The following is a 15,601-nucleotide window of genomic DNA, read 5'->3' on the forward strand; positions in this document are numbered from 1 at the left end:
TTGGTGGGTGAGAGAGACAAGCTTTCGAGCCACACAGAGCTCTTCTTCGGGTCTGGGAAAGGTACTCCTGGTGTCGCAGCAAAAGGCAAGCTGGAACAAAACATGGGTGGCGGGTCAACCCCTGCTTTGGGGAGGCTAGCTCGTCGGCCCTGCTTTTCCCACCACCCCCTGTAACAGGAGAAGCCCTGAGGGGCCTCCCCGGGACTGGAGGAGCCCTGGCCCACCTATCCCAGCCACAGTGGGCAGAGCTGCCACCCCGCCGCCCCCGTGAGTGCTGGGCCAGACCCACCGCCGCCAGTTCCCCCAACACTGAAGGCCCTCCCCTGCCCGAGCCGCTGGCCCCCGAGCCCCAGGCCAGCCCCCTGAGCACTGGGCCCAGTTGCCCCTGAAGGCCCCACCCCCCAGCCAAGCCACTGGCCCAGCCACTGGCCCCAGCGCCCAGCCGAGCCGCCTCACTCCCCCCGCCTGCCACTGGCTCTCCGCGTCCCTCCTCACACCCCTGTCCCCGAGGAGGAGGGACGCGGCAAGCAGCAGGGTGGGGTGTGGACTGGAGGAGACATGGCAGGCAGTAGCAGCAGGTGGTGGGGGCCTCGGGGAAGGGGCGGAGCCACCATGGCGACGGCAGCGCTTAGCCTTCCCTGGTCTATTATACCCACCGCCCCATGGAACAAAATGCCCTGTCCTGTGAGGCTGGGATACCTTTCCCAGACCTGAGGAAGAGCTCTGTGTGACGTGAAAGCGTGTCTCTCTCCCACCGGCAGAAGTTGGTCCAATAAAAGATATTACCTCGCCCCGCTTGTCTCTAATATCCCGGGACCGCCAGAGCTACAGCTACACTGCAGATAACATACATCGTCAGCGGGCTAGTCAGATAGGAGGGTGTGCTGTTCTTAATGAGTATAGGAGCAACCTCTAGTGGTGGAGCTAGTTTATTGTTTCCTTTATCGTACCCTCAAACGTGAATTTTTAGAACGTGCTAAGGCCAGAGTTGTCGAACGATCTCAGCACCCGCCACAATCAGGGCTAGACTTGCATGAGCTCAGAACGTTGGATGTGCCACTGTTTTGAAAATCTGGCCATAATGGCACTACGGGAACAGCTGTCCGCTGAGCCCTTTGAAAAACTTCAGAAGTGCTGAGTCCTTGCACCTTCAGTTGACTTCAGTAGGAGTTGTGGGTGCTCAGTAGTAACCCTATAAAACCAGGCCCCAAGCATTTATATGCATCAGTCTGCTTCTCATTCTTGTTCTTTTCCCCATCCTAACTTGCTTTTTCACCATAGTCCCTCTGTCATTCCCAGTACTGCCAATCCCAGGCATTCAAAAATCATTAGTCACACCCACAAAAATCATGAAATTGGCTAAAAAATCACAAGAGTATTTTTTTTTTTTTAAATTTTGAGCGGGGTTTGGGGTTTTTTTGCCTTCTGGTTTCTAAGCATTTAGAGTACATTCAATTAACTTCTTAAGATTTTCTCAGGCTCTATAGATTCCAGCAGCTGGGCTTTTAGAAAAATACCATGTATCACAAGAATTGTGATAAAATCACAACATTAGGCAACTCTACAATCCTCTTCCTTAGGTAAAAAAAATTCCAGGGGCTGAAATCCTGGCAATAAGAAGATAATGCACATTTTGCCATTGACTCCAACAGAGCCAGTATTTCATCTTAGATGCCTCCTAGTTTGCAATCTCTGTAGTTATGTCAAGATGTTCATTTTAAAGCCTTCCTCCCATTTTCACATGCTCATAACATTCTGAAAAAGGTTGGAGTTCAAACTCTCCATGCTTGGGGTAGCCCAGAGTCTGACGACGATGATTTTGACAGGTTGAGGAAAAATCTCTTGACCTATCTGAATTACTGGACAGTGAATAAATAGATAATTAGCTAAAATATGTAATTTTTTTCTTATCTCCAATAACTTAAGTATCTGAACTCCACCAACCTCTGTGGTCTTGTCTTCACCAGGAAAAAAGGCTTGTTCTTATGCTGAGTTATGTCGTTGGAGGCAAAATCCTAGTGATAGGGCAATTTGTAGGTTTCAACTGAGGTAGGAGGTCAAGATAACCGAAGACTGCCTCAGACTCTTTAACTTGACTAGGGATTTCAGGGGTTGGTTCTAGTCCTGATGTTGTTCAATATTTTTATCAACAATCTGGAAATAAATATAAAATCACTGCTGAAAAAATGTGTGGTTGACACAGAGATTGGCAGAGTGGTAAACAGTGATGAGGACACAGCAGTCATACAGCGTGATCTGGATCGCTGGATAACCTGGGCCCATTCAAACAAAATGTGTTTTAATACAGCCAAATAAAAGGTCATAGTCTAGGCACAAGGAAAGCAGGCCATACCTTCAGAATGGGGGACTGTATCCTGGAAAGCAGTAACTCTGAAAAGGTTTTATGGGTCATAATGGACAAGCAACTTAATAAAAAGAAAAGGAATACTAATGGAACCTTAGAGACTAATCAATTTATTTGAGCATAAGCTTTTGTGAGCTAATGCATCTGATGAAGTGAGCTGTAGCTCACAAAAGCTTATGCTCAAATAAATTGGTTAGTCTCTAAGGTGCCACTAGTACTCCTTTTCTTTTTGTGAATACAGACTAACACGGCTGCTACTCTGAAGCAACTTAATGTGAGCTCCCAGCTTGAAGCTGTGGCAAAAAGGGCGAATGTGATCCTTGGATGTATAAAAGGGTGAGTAAGAGTAGAGAGGTGACTTTATCTCTGTATACAGTATTGGTGAGACTAATATAGCAATGTGGCATAAAGTTTTGGTGTCCATATTTTAAAAAAGATGTTGAAAAATTGGAGAGGATACAGAAAAGAGCTACAAAACTGATTGAGGGCTGGAGAAAATGGCATAGTAAGAGTCTTAAAGAGCTCAGTCTTTTACTGAAAAGAAGATGGATAGGTGAGTTGAGTGTACAGTGCATAAGTACCTTCATAGGGAATTTAAAAAAAAAGGACTCTTTAATCTAGCAACAAAAATAATAATAATAATAATAAATAATAAAAAAGCATAACAAGAACCAGTCACTGGCAGGGGAAGCCAAAGAAATTCAAATGAGAAATAAGGCACATTTTTTCTTAAGTGACAGTGATTAGGCATTGGAACAAACTACCAAGGGAAGGATGGATTCTTCATCCCTGGATAAAGACTGAATACCCTTCTGGAAAATATGCTTTAATCAAACACAAGTGACTGGGCTCAAAACTGGGGTAACTGGGTGAAATTCTATGGCCTGTGTAATATGGGAGATCATAGATTTTAAGACCAGAAGGGACCATTAAATCTAGTCTGAACAACAGTTATACAAAAGTCAAGTTAAGGTGATTTTTTTAATAATATGGGTAAATTCTTTTTGGTTGGTGGGTGTTGCCCTTTAATTGCTGGTGTCCCAGGCCTGTAGCCTGTAAATATATCCCTGAGTAAAGAAAGAAAAGGTAAACGGGAGAGATATCCAACTAGAAGGAAGCATCCTAGAGCAGGGGAGGGCAAAATATTTGTAAGTATCTACATGGGGAACAAATATTTAATAATGGGCTTTTCAATCTAGCAGAGAAAGGTATAATATGATCCAATGGCTGGAAGTTGAAGTGAGACAAATTCACACTGGACATAGGGTGTAAATTTTTAATGGTGAGAGTAATTAACCATTGGAACAACTTACCAAAGGTGGTGGTGGATTCTCCATCACTGACTATTTTAAAATCAAGATTGGATGTTTTTCCTAAAAGATATGCTCTCAGAATAATGTTGTGGAAGTGCTATGGCCTGTTACACAGGAGGTCAGATGAGATGATCACAGGTCTTGTCTACTACACGACAGAGTTAGGTCGATGTAAGGCAGCTTACACCAACCTAACTGTGTAAGCATGTACGCTACAACATTGCTACCGCTGATGTAAGTCACCCTCTGCACCGACCTGCTCCACCTCCGTGAGAGGCATAGTGCTTGGGTCGATGTAGTTAAGATCACAATGTACATGTTACTTACTTCACCTGTTGGCTGTCAGCCCTGCGTGGGCTCATAGGTGGTGCCCCTCTGCCTCAAGGCTGGTGGGCCAAGTTGTCAGCCCTGTGCAAGCAGGGTGGGGGGGGATCCAGCTGTGAGGCCCCCCCACGCCCCCAATCAGTGCAAGTTCTCCTGGTGAGGAGGGTAGTGTGGACACGAAAAACTGCAATAATTGTTGTGGTGGTTGTATATTGACCTAACGTAGGTTGACTTAATTTTGTAGCGTAGACAAGGTCACACTGGTCCCATTTGGCCTTGGAACCCATGACGGTGTGGACAATGGGCCCAGCATGCCCTAGGCTGCAGCTCATGTGGCCTGTGGCCATGGCAGATCCCTGCCTGGCATGCGCCACCCCGATGCTGGCAGCGAGGCACACGGCATGCCCAGGGCGGTCTCTGGGGGCGGTGTACGGAGGATGGGGGCAGCGCCCTCGAGGTGTTGGTGTCTTGCTCCTAGTGGGACAAGCAAAACCTGGGTGATATGGCTCCCCTGCCCACTAGTATTTGCTGGTGATTGGCGTGTGTGCCCCCCACATGGCAGCCAGCGCTACAGCCCTTCCCCCTAGCAGGGGGGAATGCTCCTCAGCAGCTACTGAGCTGCCCTAAATTTGTACAGGCACAGCCCAGGCAGGGCGGAGATACACGCTCCCCCTCCTTACAGCCTCCCAATGGTTCGGTCCGCTACTTCCCACTCTTCCTCCCCCTCATCCCCGCCGTAGACTCGATGGTTCAACCCGGCAGCTTGTGTCCCCGCCCTGTGGGGGAAGCGGCGCTCGCGGCGTGACCCGGAAGTGCTACGAGCCCGGTTCCGGGTGGGGATCCCAGCGCCGTTGCGTCCCCCCCACTCAGTGTCCTGGCCTAGTCTGCCCCCCCCTCCCCCCCCCCCCCAGTTCCTTGTCAGCCGGGCAGCGCGGCGGCGGCGCGTTTGCTGAGCGAGGCCGCGACGGCGGCGCTGGGTCTTCTCCGGGGGTGAGTCGCGGAGGCTGGGAGCGGGAGGGCCCCGCCGGCTTAGCGCTCGGAGCCCCCCCCCCCCCCCCGCCGGCTTAGCTCTCGGAGCGTCCCCCTCCCTCCCCCCGCTCCCCGCGGGCAGAGCCCCGCCTTCAGGGAGCCCCGCGGGTGGGCAGCCCGCCCTGAGAGGCTTGCTGGAGGGTGGAGCGCGCGCGGGGCTCGGGAGGGAGACTCTGGCGCGCGCAGGCTGCGGGGGGGGGGGGGGGGGGGGCTCGGCGCGCGCTGGCTGCGCGGGCTTGTCCTGGCCGCTCGTCGTCCTTGGCCACAGACCACATCGCTTCCCCGCGCCCGCCAGCCGGCCTCCGCGCGGGCAGGGGACTCCACCGTCGGGCCGCTCCGCAGCGTGTCCCCCCCCCGCCCCGCCCCGCCCCGCCCCGCGGTCGCTCTCGCTCAGGGTGGCGGAGCCCCAGCTCCGCTTACATAAGCGGTAGCCACTGGCCTTTGGGAACACGACCGAGGTGCTGGAGGTTACATTTCAGAAACGCTGTTTTTTTTCTTTTAAAAAAACAAAACAACAAGACAAACAAAACAACGACAGCGAGGTTCGCTTGTGGCACATGAGCGTGTTACTCTCTAAGGTGCCACAAGGACTCCTCGTTGTTTTTGCGGATGCAGACTGACACGGCTAACCCCTCTGAAGCGGTTTTTCTACTAAACGCATGTGTGGCAGGGGCCGTTTTCTCCGTGTGACTTAGGGGGCAGGACTGCAGTTCTGTCAAATCAAAGGCTGACGATCTGGTTGCTGTCAAACCCACCCAGCAAGATGGGCTAGGGTTTTAAAAGCTCAGAGCTGTAACTTCTGGGTGTCTCTTACGAAACCCTTAAAAATATTACTTAAAAAGCTATCTTATTGTAGTAAATGCAGTATCAAGCCTTTAGGCAGAGAATGTTAACATTAGTAAAGTACGGACCATCACAAAACTGCTTACTTCATTGATATGGGCACTGTGTGGCTTGATCTCAGTGTTTCGAATGTCCTCTGAAGTACAATTTAGCAATGAAACTGGATGTGAAAGACACATTGAGGTGAATATAGCTTGCCTCAGGGGTGTTGGGTGTAGTAATTGCCCTGTTTGCAGTGCCTCTTACTGATCATATGAAACATACAGAAAGATAAGAAAACTAGCTAGTTTTGTTGATATGATCACACGTCATTTATTGGATTGTGTGTGTGTGTGTGATATCAACAGCCAATGGGAAAAAGCTTTAGTTTTTCGCATGTTTTAAACTATTTTGTAATATTTAGAATTACTCCAGCTGGTTGGCATCTCAGCTATCTGCATAGGTGAGGCTTGCATGGAACCTTCATGTCTACATGTATAAACTTTTCACAGCATTTAAATTGTGTGTAGATTTGGAAGGAGACTTTTAAAATTTGACCCTGTGGTGCTAATACTTGAATGTATTTTCCCCAAATATAGATTACCTTGTGTTATCTAATTTCATTTTAACATTGTGCAGATAGCACTGGTGCCTTGCTTTCAGTGCCTTCAGTTCTTTGACTGTAGTATGATTCTTGCAACTTAAGTTGCTAAATGTTATCTCTGATCTGATATGAGAGATAATCAAATAGTGTTACATAGCTATAATTCTTATGAGTATTATAGCATGATGTTTGCTACATGGATGCAAAGCGTTAAGGTAGTCCTGGGTGTTTTCAGACATTGCAGGAAGGCAGACGATGGCTGTGGATAACCCAATCAGTGATACTTACCAGGTCTTGATCCCTGTATTGTTTTGTTGTACCGCCGTCCAAGGGGGACACAACTGATCTGTTTTTGTCCCTGTCCATAGAGGATGGGAGAATGGAAAAGCCTCAGGGGAATGATAGTGGAGAAGCTGTTGGTAAAAGGTGACTCTGTAGCAAAGAGAGATCAGAACCAAAAGAGGAGTGTGTGTGTGTGTGTGTACACAAAAGGATGCTGGAGGACCCTAAGACACAGGTCTCTCAGGAGGTTGAGGAAACTGGGGAAGCGTCTTGCTTGCAGGGGGGTATTTTTCCATATATCTGTATATCTTTTGTTTTTTTTTTAGTGAAGCGTGCAAGGTTTAAAGATGTTTTGTAAAGTCTATGTGTTACTTACTTCAATTCTCATGAGGTCCCTGAAAGGCTAAACAGTACCACAGAGAACCAATGGTGGAGCTTGGGGGAGGGCATGCATAAGATATTGGGCAAATTTGAGGGGCTAGCACTGGTTCTGGGGCTCAGGGCAGCTGGACTATGGGGTACCACATCCAAGAAGGGGTGGAGTCTATCCTGACAGTGGGCCTGAAAGGGTCAGACTAAGAGACAATATTTGGACACAGCTTGGACCCAGTGTATCTAAAAGCACATGGGAGCAAAAGATTGGGTCCAATACAGCAGTCTGATGTTGGCCCACAAGGGGATACTCAGCCAGTGCTGTAACATGCTGGTCTTTCACCTCAGAAGTGTCAGTGGGTTATCTGGTGAAAGCCACTGTAGGCCAGGGAGTGGATAATTAGGAAGTTGCAAACCTCCTCTCTTGCCTCCCATGCTATCTAACCACATGCAAGTCAAGTTTAACTGCGGCTTTCTGGTTCTCTGAGTTCCTGTAATAGTTTGGATCTGTTTATTATGACTACTCTGATTTTAGCTGCTTTGGCCTATTTATTAGAGCATCTAATCATCAGAAGAATGGGAGCCCTTAAAGATCTCACACTAAACCATTAATACTGAGACTGCAATCTTTAGTCAAGATTCAAGTCTTGTAATACTGTACATACACTGATTGCCTTTTCTCATGCTGAAAGCTTGTCATATGGCTTCTGTCACTGGAAGCTTCTTTAGGCCAGATATTAAAACCCAAATCGGATGCTTACAGAGAGATCTGAAATAGTCTCAGATTCCTCATTTTGGGGGAAGAGGTGTCACATTTTTTGCAGTTATGGGTTCTGGGACTCTAGGAAGTTGATTATGTTGTTTTGCATCATTCCTTACAGTTATTTAAAATATAGTAAGGGCTTTGGTTATGTGGTTCTAGTTCCTAATATGTAGGCATAAGTCTGATTGTAATCTGCCTGGAATAAAGATTTAGACTTATTGTTGCAAATTCCAACATTATGTATAATGTAGTTGAAATATACAGCAGTAAACTGTAGAGGAATTATTGCTAACCCAAAGCTTATCTAATATGTCTAAGTCTATTGTTTTTTTTCCGAGTCAATTTAACTTCTAGTTGCTTTACATTCAGCATATCATGGTGGTCGTCAACCTGTGTATCTCCAGCCTTTTTCTCAGCCTCATGAGGTTTTGATCTTTATAACTTTTATGTGCGTTTTTAGTTACTGCAGCTTCTGAAACCTGAATCACATCCAGTGATTTTCTGATGTCAGACATTAAGTGGGAACTGCACAATTTCAGTACTATGAAACCCAAATAAAATAGACATTTCCTGGTTAGTGCAGTCTGGAAGTTACATGCCGAGTCTTTATGAGATTTAAGTTTAGTTGTAGGTATTCCCTGGTGTGTATCTTCCCGATTACTGTCATCAAAACAAAATAATTGACCAAAATAATGGAATTGAAAACCTCAAAGATATGAGAAAATCTAACTGACTTCTGCTTTCTTGGCTCATGAGTCTCTGTAATCCAGAATGCTTCTGCAAGTAGACTAAAAGAAATTTTTCATTTTTTTAAAATGAATGGTAGACCTAAAGGTTGCTCGAAGTACCCAACATAAGAAGATGACAGTGCAGTTGGATTAAAATGTTGATTTATAAAAATGTCAGGGTCCTGGGTAATTTTTAAATGACCTATTATACCCCTTTCCCACCAAAACAGATTCATTCAGCATTTAATCTTTTGTTCCTTCAGAGAACCTCTTGCAAGTACAAGTTTGAAAATTGCTTTTTAACTATTTCATAATTAAATGTAAATGACTTAAAACTCTGTTTCTATGTTGAGACTAATAAATAACGTTCACAGGAAAGTATGGGGTTATGATGTATGTTATGGTAGACCTCACACTGTGCTGTGCACACACACCTACAGAAGACAGTCTCTGCTCTGAGTTCACAGTTTATAAAGATGAAGACAGAAGAACAGTGAGGGAAAGGATCAGCATACAAGCAGTGATCTGGGCAGCTGACATTTACTTATTGTTTTATATATAGATGTTTTATTAAGATGTTGCAGAGCTCATCTTTTAAATGTTTTTACAGCCACTTGAATTTTTTTTTTTTTTTTGGTGTGTGTGTGAGTGATTATTTCTAGGGCTTATTTTAAATTGGTGTACATAAGATGTGTATTCAGGTTGTGTGAAGGGTGCGTAAACTATATGCACAGAGGTGCACTTCAGTATTTTTTATGAATTTGAAGTAAATAGTAACAACCTTCCCCCTCTTAGCTTTAATTTTTTTTGAGACATTTGTTGGGTTTGAAGGTAAGGGGAAAGAATTGTGGGAAGGGGTTGGGAGAGTATGATGGGAATATGTAAAGAGGGAGGGGACTCATAGGGGGAGAATGATAAGGCACAATGAACAGGTGTCGTGAGATTGAGTAACTGGGGATGTTGACAGGATGCAAGTGGACCAACACTTAATGGCAAGACACATCCAAGCAGAAAACATCCAGAGTGCAAGTTTCAGAGTTAGGTGAACATCAGAAGGCTGTGAAGGTCTCTTTGGGTTTGGTGGTGTGGTGGATGGATGCTGAGGGCTCTGACTTACACAGTACTATCACTGTGTAAGCTTCCCCAGCTTCCGTCTTACTCCACAAAGTCTGCTAGTGTGTCTCCGTCATGATCTGCGAGTGTGGTATTCCAGTACTGTTGCTTTCCAGAATAGAGACTGTTATTTCTGACAGCATGTTTAATTGTGAGGGTCTGGACAGCGTTTAAATTATCTTCACTTGTGGCCCAAACCAAATTTGCACCCGCATCTCCAGTTGTGAAAGGTTAACATATGTAAATGCACAAATGATATACTCCAGATCTGGTGGAAAAAAAGATCCTCTTGCTCTAAAAGTGGCTAGGCTCAGGCTCAGTGGGATTGAATTCCAGAAACAATGGACCTGAGCCATTGAGAAAATACTGCTCCTTAAATGCATTGTCGTTGTCAGTTTTTCTTTTAAGGGGCAGCTGTCGAGTATGATTTTGTTTTTTGTGAACTCCATTGTTTGCTCTCTTTAGAAACTAGAATCTGTTTTAGCTTCAGTTTGTCACCTTCTATTTGCATAGGCTGTGTCTTCTCCCTTCTCTATCCCAAATTTCTCATGGAGCAAATGCCTATGTGAAACTTTCTTTTTTGGGGCTTGATTCTGTGTTCTTTATTAATGCAAACTTCCCATTAACTTAACTGAGTGTTTTGAGTACATTGCAAATGCAGAATGGGGCCTTGGTCATAACTGTGTCATCAGTTATATCAGGTAGGTTTTTGGAGTAACAGTGGCTAATTTGGCTGCGTTTGTACTTCATGGATACCTTTCATTGGAGAAGCAGAGTGAAAATATTGTACAAATTAAGATAGTACTAGTGGCTATGTCATTCCAAAGCAACAGAATGAATGAATACATGTACATTTGAAATCATGAAGACGTGTACTTGACCATTCCTTAGAACTATCATTAAAAGTTTGATTCTTACTCTTCCAGTTCACTTCTTGTCTGATTTTGTTGTTGTTGTAATAAGCTTCATAGGGATATTCAAGTTCATTTGTAAGCCATAGGACAGAGAGAAAAGATGGAAGTTCATGCTGTAAAGAGAGTGGGGAAAGGAGAGAAGGTGAACTTTATGATAAAGCTGAATTTTAGCTATGGATTCCATAACTTTCACATTTTCTTTAAAATTTTGGACCTTTGATAGTTTGGAAATTGTGTAAAAGGGTGAGTGTGGATAATAACAGTCAAAAGATAAAGAGGAAATGCATCAACCTGGATTGGGATTAAAGATGGAAAATTAAAATAAAAGGTCAGGAAGTACAAATATTAAGGTTCTTACAGTGATGTGAACTTGGCCACATTGCTTGTCCTATGTATTTTGTGATGATACATGTAACATTAATAGAAATATTAACTAAATTCCAAGTTGTACTCTATAAATGTAACAAGAATTTCTAAGAAACTTAACCACCTCAGCAATGTAGCCTGACTAAAGTTGCTCTAGGAATCTTAGCTTTGGAATTTCCCAACTTTACCACAATATTATGGTTGTATAGTTAATGCAACTAGTGTAGTATTTAATTATATTGTATATGATGGCTTTGAGACTCATTTTAAATACATAAATATGCACTACTGAAACTTGAAAAACTGATAATGGAAACTAGCAGTTTTAAGGTGCTTCTTATCCTTTCAGTTACATCACTTTGATTGACTTTGGCTGAAAGTGATTCAGTCTTCATCAAATGTAAATGTTTTTTAAACACCCCTGTTACTAAATCATCTAGAAGCTTAATCCTGTACTCAGGATAGATTCCCATTGAAGTCAATGGAACTTTTGACTAAGGATACACTTTTTGTTTTTTTCACTTAACATTAAAGAGTGCTTTTATAGTTTAGTCTTATGGGTTAGTGAAACCTGCATTTTTAAGGCTGTTAATTTAGTGCAGGGTTATGCTACATGGCTTCAAAAGGAAATGACTGAGTGAAGATGTGTAATTCAGGGCACATCATGAGCATCTCAATGAAACATACAGCGCTGAGATGTTTCAGAGCTTATTTTAGTATCTATTATTCGCAGTGGGAGGGAGAACAAGGCAACTAATTAGAACCTCATCACATTCATAGGAGAATTTCTATATCCCTTTTCTGAAGAGAGCCTCTAGGAATCCTGACATAACACATGTATTTTTAAACAAGATTTCTGTAAGCAAGCCAGAGATTAATATATTTAATTGTACAGTAATCTTTGTTTCTTAGTTTGTACTCGTAGCATGTGGAGTAAAAGCAATGGCTTGATTGTCATTAATTATGGATTTGTATCCTGGCACATCACTCAGTGTTTGTCAGTTTATTACCAGCCTGTACTGACCCACAACAATTAATTTTAGTTGCATTAGTGTGCACTAAACCATGTCTCCTTGTTTCTTTGAAAGATTGGTCATGGGATCTGTGGGGGTTTTTTGTTACACCTCATTATGGAGCGGTGCAAGGAAAAGACTTATTTAGACTGTCTGAAACACCGTGTTCTTTTGCCTGGTTTTTTGTCCTGGAAAAAATACTGAGATTGTGCTTTGGTACTTTAATAAATTCTTTTCAATTAGTCCTTGAATTCTGTTGAGAACTGGAATTTATGTACTTATGTACAAGGATTGGGTTCCCTTCAAAGGATACAGTGAGCTGTAGACTCTGATATCTGTAACTTCCTCTATAAATGGTCCACTCAGCACCCTTGACATTCGCAAATTGACTTCTTGCCACTCTAAACTTTTAACAACCAGGGAAGCAAAAAACCCCTTACAGTTGTGGCTCTTGGATATAACATGGGATACTCTCTTTTCCCTGTTTTTGTTCTCACTGGCCCAAACGAAGAAATTTTGAATTGTAAGTGTAAACCAAACTTGAGAAAAAGCTGCCTCTATTTAGCTCATCACAACATTCTAAAACTTTACTTGACAAAATATGGTTCTCTGGGGATCATGGGTGAAATGAATTGGAAAACAAAGTTTCTAGTTACATTTTGTATCCTTAAGTGTAGTGGGCGTGGCCACTTTCAGTCAGTGACTAGTTCGGGAGCCCAGTGTAAAGCCAGTTTCCAGCTGAAGTGAGCTGTAGCTCACGAAAGCTTATGCTCCAATAAATTTGTTAGTCTCTAAGGTGCCATAAGTACCCTTTTTTTTTTCCAGCTTACATAAGTGATAAGTAATCAAAGAAAAATTGTTTTTAAGGAGTAACAATTGAAGTGTTTAACATTCTGCTTTAATATTAGTAGTCTTATCTTGGGATCTTATGGTGCTGTCAGAAATGCCACTTTTCAGCAAGAGGGATGTCAGTAGGTGCAGGATTGAAAAACGTTAACTACAAATTTGGGAACAAATTTTACATTCTTCTGACCCATAATGTGTATCTCTGAAAACTGGAACAAGTTACACATTTGAGGGATTTGCATTTTGGCTTTTTCACTTAAAGCATGATATGCATTTTACAAACATCCTCTACAATGTATATACCTCTCTAGAGCCACTGTTTCTCATTGTGTGCTGAGCAGAAAATTATTATGCTTATTCAAACAGTGAGCTGTCAAACTTTTTAGAATGTGTGTTTTACTTGAGTCTTCTTTTTTTCAGGGAGCTGATTCCCAATGCCCTGCAATGGATGATGACAATCAGGACGAACTGATAAACAAGAATGCTGCACTAAGCAAAAAACCAAATCTAGTGCTCCTGAGTGAAGCAGGTAGCTCAAACCACTCTCTGTACTTGTATACTTTCCGTTTTGGTTAGAAATAGTATTTGCCTATCCAAAATAAGTAGTATTTATAGATAAATATCTGTTCTGGGGGAGAAAAACTTAAATCTTTATGCCATCTCATAGGTTCTGTGCCTCCAGCTGTTGGCTTTTTTACACTACTAGCCAATTAAACACTGAACAGTGCCGTCACAGCTTGATAATAAATGATGTGCTGCAAAAAGCACCTTGGATAGCTGTCGTTTCAGTTTCTATATGAATTTGTGCACAGCAGGATTTCTGATACGTACTTGACTATCCCACATACTTTTTATTTGCAGTATATGCTTATTGAGTGGTCACGTGCAAAGTAGATGCAATTAGTGTTTTCCCTTTTGTCATTTTAAAAGAAAGCAATGATGGAAATAGTGGGGATTCAGAAGACGATACAGGAAGTGAGGAAGAAGATGGCACTGATGAAGATGGGGGTGAGGAGGATGAGGAAGAAGGTGAAGATGAAGATTTAGAGGGTGAGTCTGTTAAACATGCTTTTGTATGTTTGTTTACCTCAAATGTTTTTGATGGCTGGAAGAGAGAAACTGGGGCTATGGTTTTCCTTCCAAAAAGTAGCAACAAAATGTAAATCCAATGTTTATAACCATTTTCATGATTCATTAAAAGAGGAGTCTAAGCATTTTTGGCTCTTGTTTGGCTAAAATGCTAGTATTTAAGCTAATAAAGTAGAATTTAGTGACTGTTTCCCTTACTCCAACTGCATCTTGGTAAGAAATGGCCTTGAGCCACTCTTACACATGCCATATAAATGAATGTTTTTTTATTAAATATTCTGTGACACTTATCACCATAGTATGTTAATAATAATGTACTCTTAGCACCTGCTAATTATTCAGAAGTCTTGTGTTTTTTCCCAATTCATTTTTAATTTCTATTCAAATGTAACTTCCTTGTTGGCAAAATGATGTTATGGAGGGTGAAGGGGACCCCCTGCTTATAAACTACAAACGAACCAAAACACACCTCTAACTTAACCATGGAAAGTAATCCACCAATTTTAGGTAATAAGTGGTGCAGAGGAGTCTCTCAGAGTCTAGCAGTGGAAATTGTTGTATGCTCAAACTAAAGTAGGATTTTGTAACTTCAGTTTCTTTTACAGGCAGTGGTAAAATGGGGTGTATGTTTGTTGGTTTTGCATTTATTACTCAGCTATCCATGCAGGTATTAAGTGACTGGTTATATTTTTGTCTGTCATTCTGAAAGTATTGGTGAAATGGACTGTGCTCAAGCTACTCTAACTGAAGTCCTGAAAGTGCTGAATCTGTGCTAAGTGCTTTTTAGGGAAATTCGTTAAAGAAATGCAGTGAACAACTATTACACTTGTAGTGCACATATTTAATTTCTTTCAGCATCGTCCTAATCTTCCTGGTTGTATGTTATATACCTTTTCCCCACCTGTCTGTCTCCTTATAGCTTGTATTCTCTCTAGGGCAGGGATTGTCTTCCTTTGTGTCTAGGAAGTGCATAACATGTTCTGGGTGCAACCACAATCTAAATAGACATTTAAGAAAACTTAAAAGGAACAATGCCATGTGGTTTCAAAAAATAAAAAGCTTGCAGCTGTTGTGGAATGTGCTCAGTTCTCTGCTGCTGCTGGGCCAATCTTGCCAAGTAATATGTTAAAATTGACAAAAGCAGTATTGCCTGGATTCGTTAAAGAACCAGAATCTTGTATAGTGCAATAATACCTGCTTGCCCAAGTGGCACTGTAACAAAGTATTAGAGGCGTACTTGTGCCCTAGGTTGCATATGGAAATGCTGTAAGATTGCCAGCAATGCATTCTACAGCTTATTACAAAAAACACTTGATTTTTGTAAGTATGAGGTTACAAAGCTAAAATTGTGAGCATAACCCTTGGGAATAAAATGCTGTGACTTTTCAGGTTTTTCAAGGTGTGTTTGGCCTTAATAATGTTCACTTAAAAAAACCAAACAAACTGAAGCAGAGAGAAATTAATAGAATTTCACAATTATGTGATTATTGTCTGCTTATGTAGAGTAGTACTTTACTGAAACTGAAGTTCAACCAGGAGAATCAAATATTTTAGGATTTTAATTATTTCTTCCCCACAACCTGCAAGATGTGCTGAATGGACCAGAGTTTTCCAAGTCACTCTGTTTAGATTGATTGAGTACAGATTTGATTTGAGCA

At 42.6% G+C, this 15,601-nt stretch overlaps 1 protein-coding gene across 2 annotated transcripts in view; it reads left to right on the forward strand.

The window, feature by feature from the left end:
- Nucleotides 1-4,808: 4,808 nt before the first annotated feature.
- Nucleotides 4,809-15,601, forward strand: part of PHRF1 (PHD and ring finger domains 1) — a 45,166-nt gene continuing 34,373 nt past the window's right edge. Inside the window, exons 1-3 of one of the 2 annotated variants that reach the window (XM_073347124.2) lie at nt 4,809-4,992; nt 13,275-13,383; nt 13,785-13,904. In XM_073347124.2, the coding sequence (XP_073203225.1) occupies nt 13,299-13,383; nt 13,785-13,904 (205 nt within the window). In that variant the 5' untranslated portion in view covers nt 4,809-4,992; nt 13,275-13,298. Of the gene's footprint in view, nt 4,993-5,414; nt 6,058-13,274; nt 13,384-13,784; nt 13,905-15,601 lie in introns of those variants that run through there. The other variant, XM_073347123.2, reaches the window with a different exon arrangement.

The sequence above is a fragment of the Lepidochelys kempii genome, chromosome 6, assembly GCF_965140285.1.
Source record: "Lepidochelys kempii isolate rLepKem1 chromosome 6, rLepKem1.hap1, whole genome shotgun sequence".
NCBI lineage: Eukaryota > Metazoa > Chordata > Testudines > Cheloniidae > Lepidochelys > Lepidochelys kempii.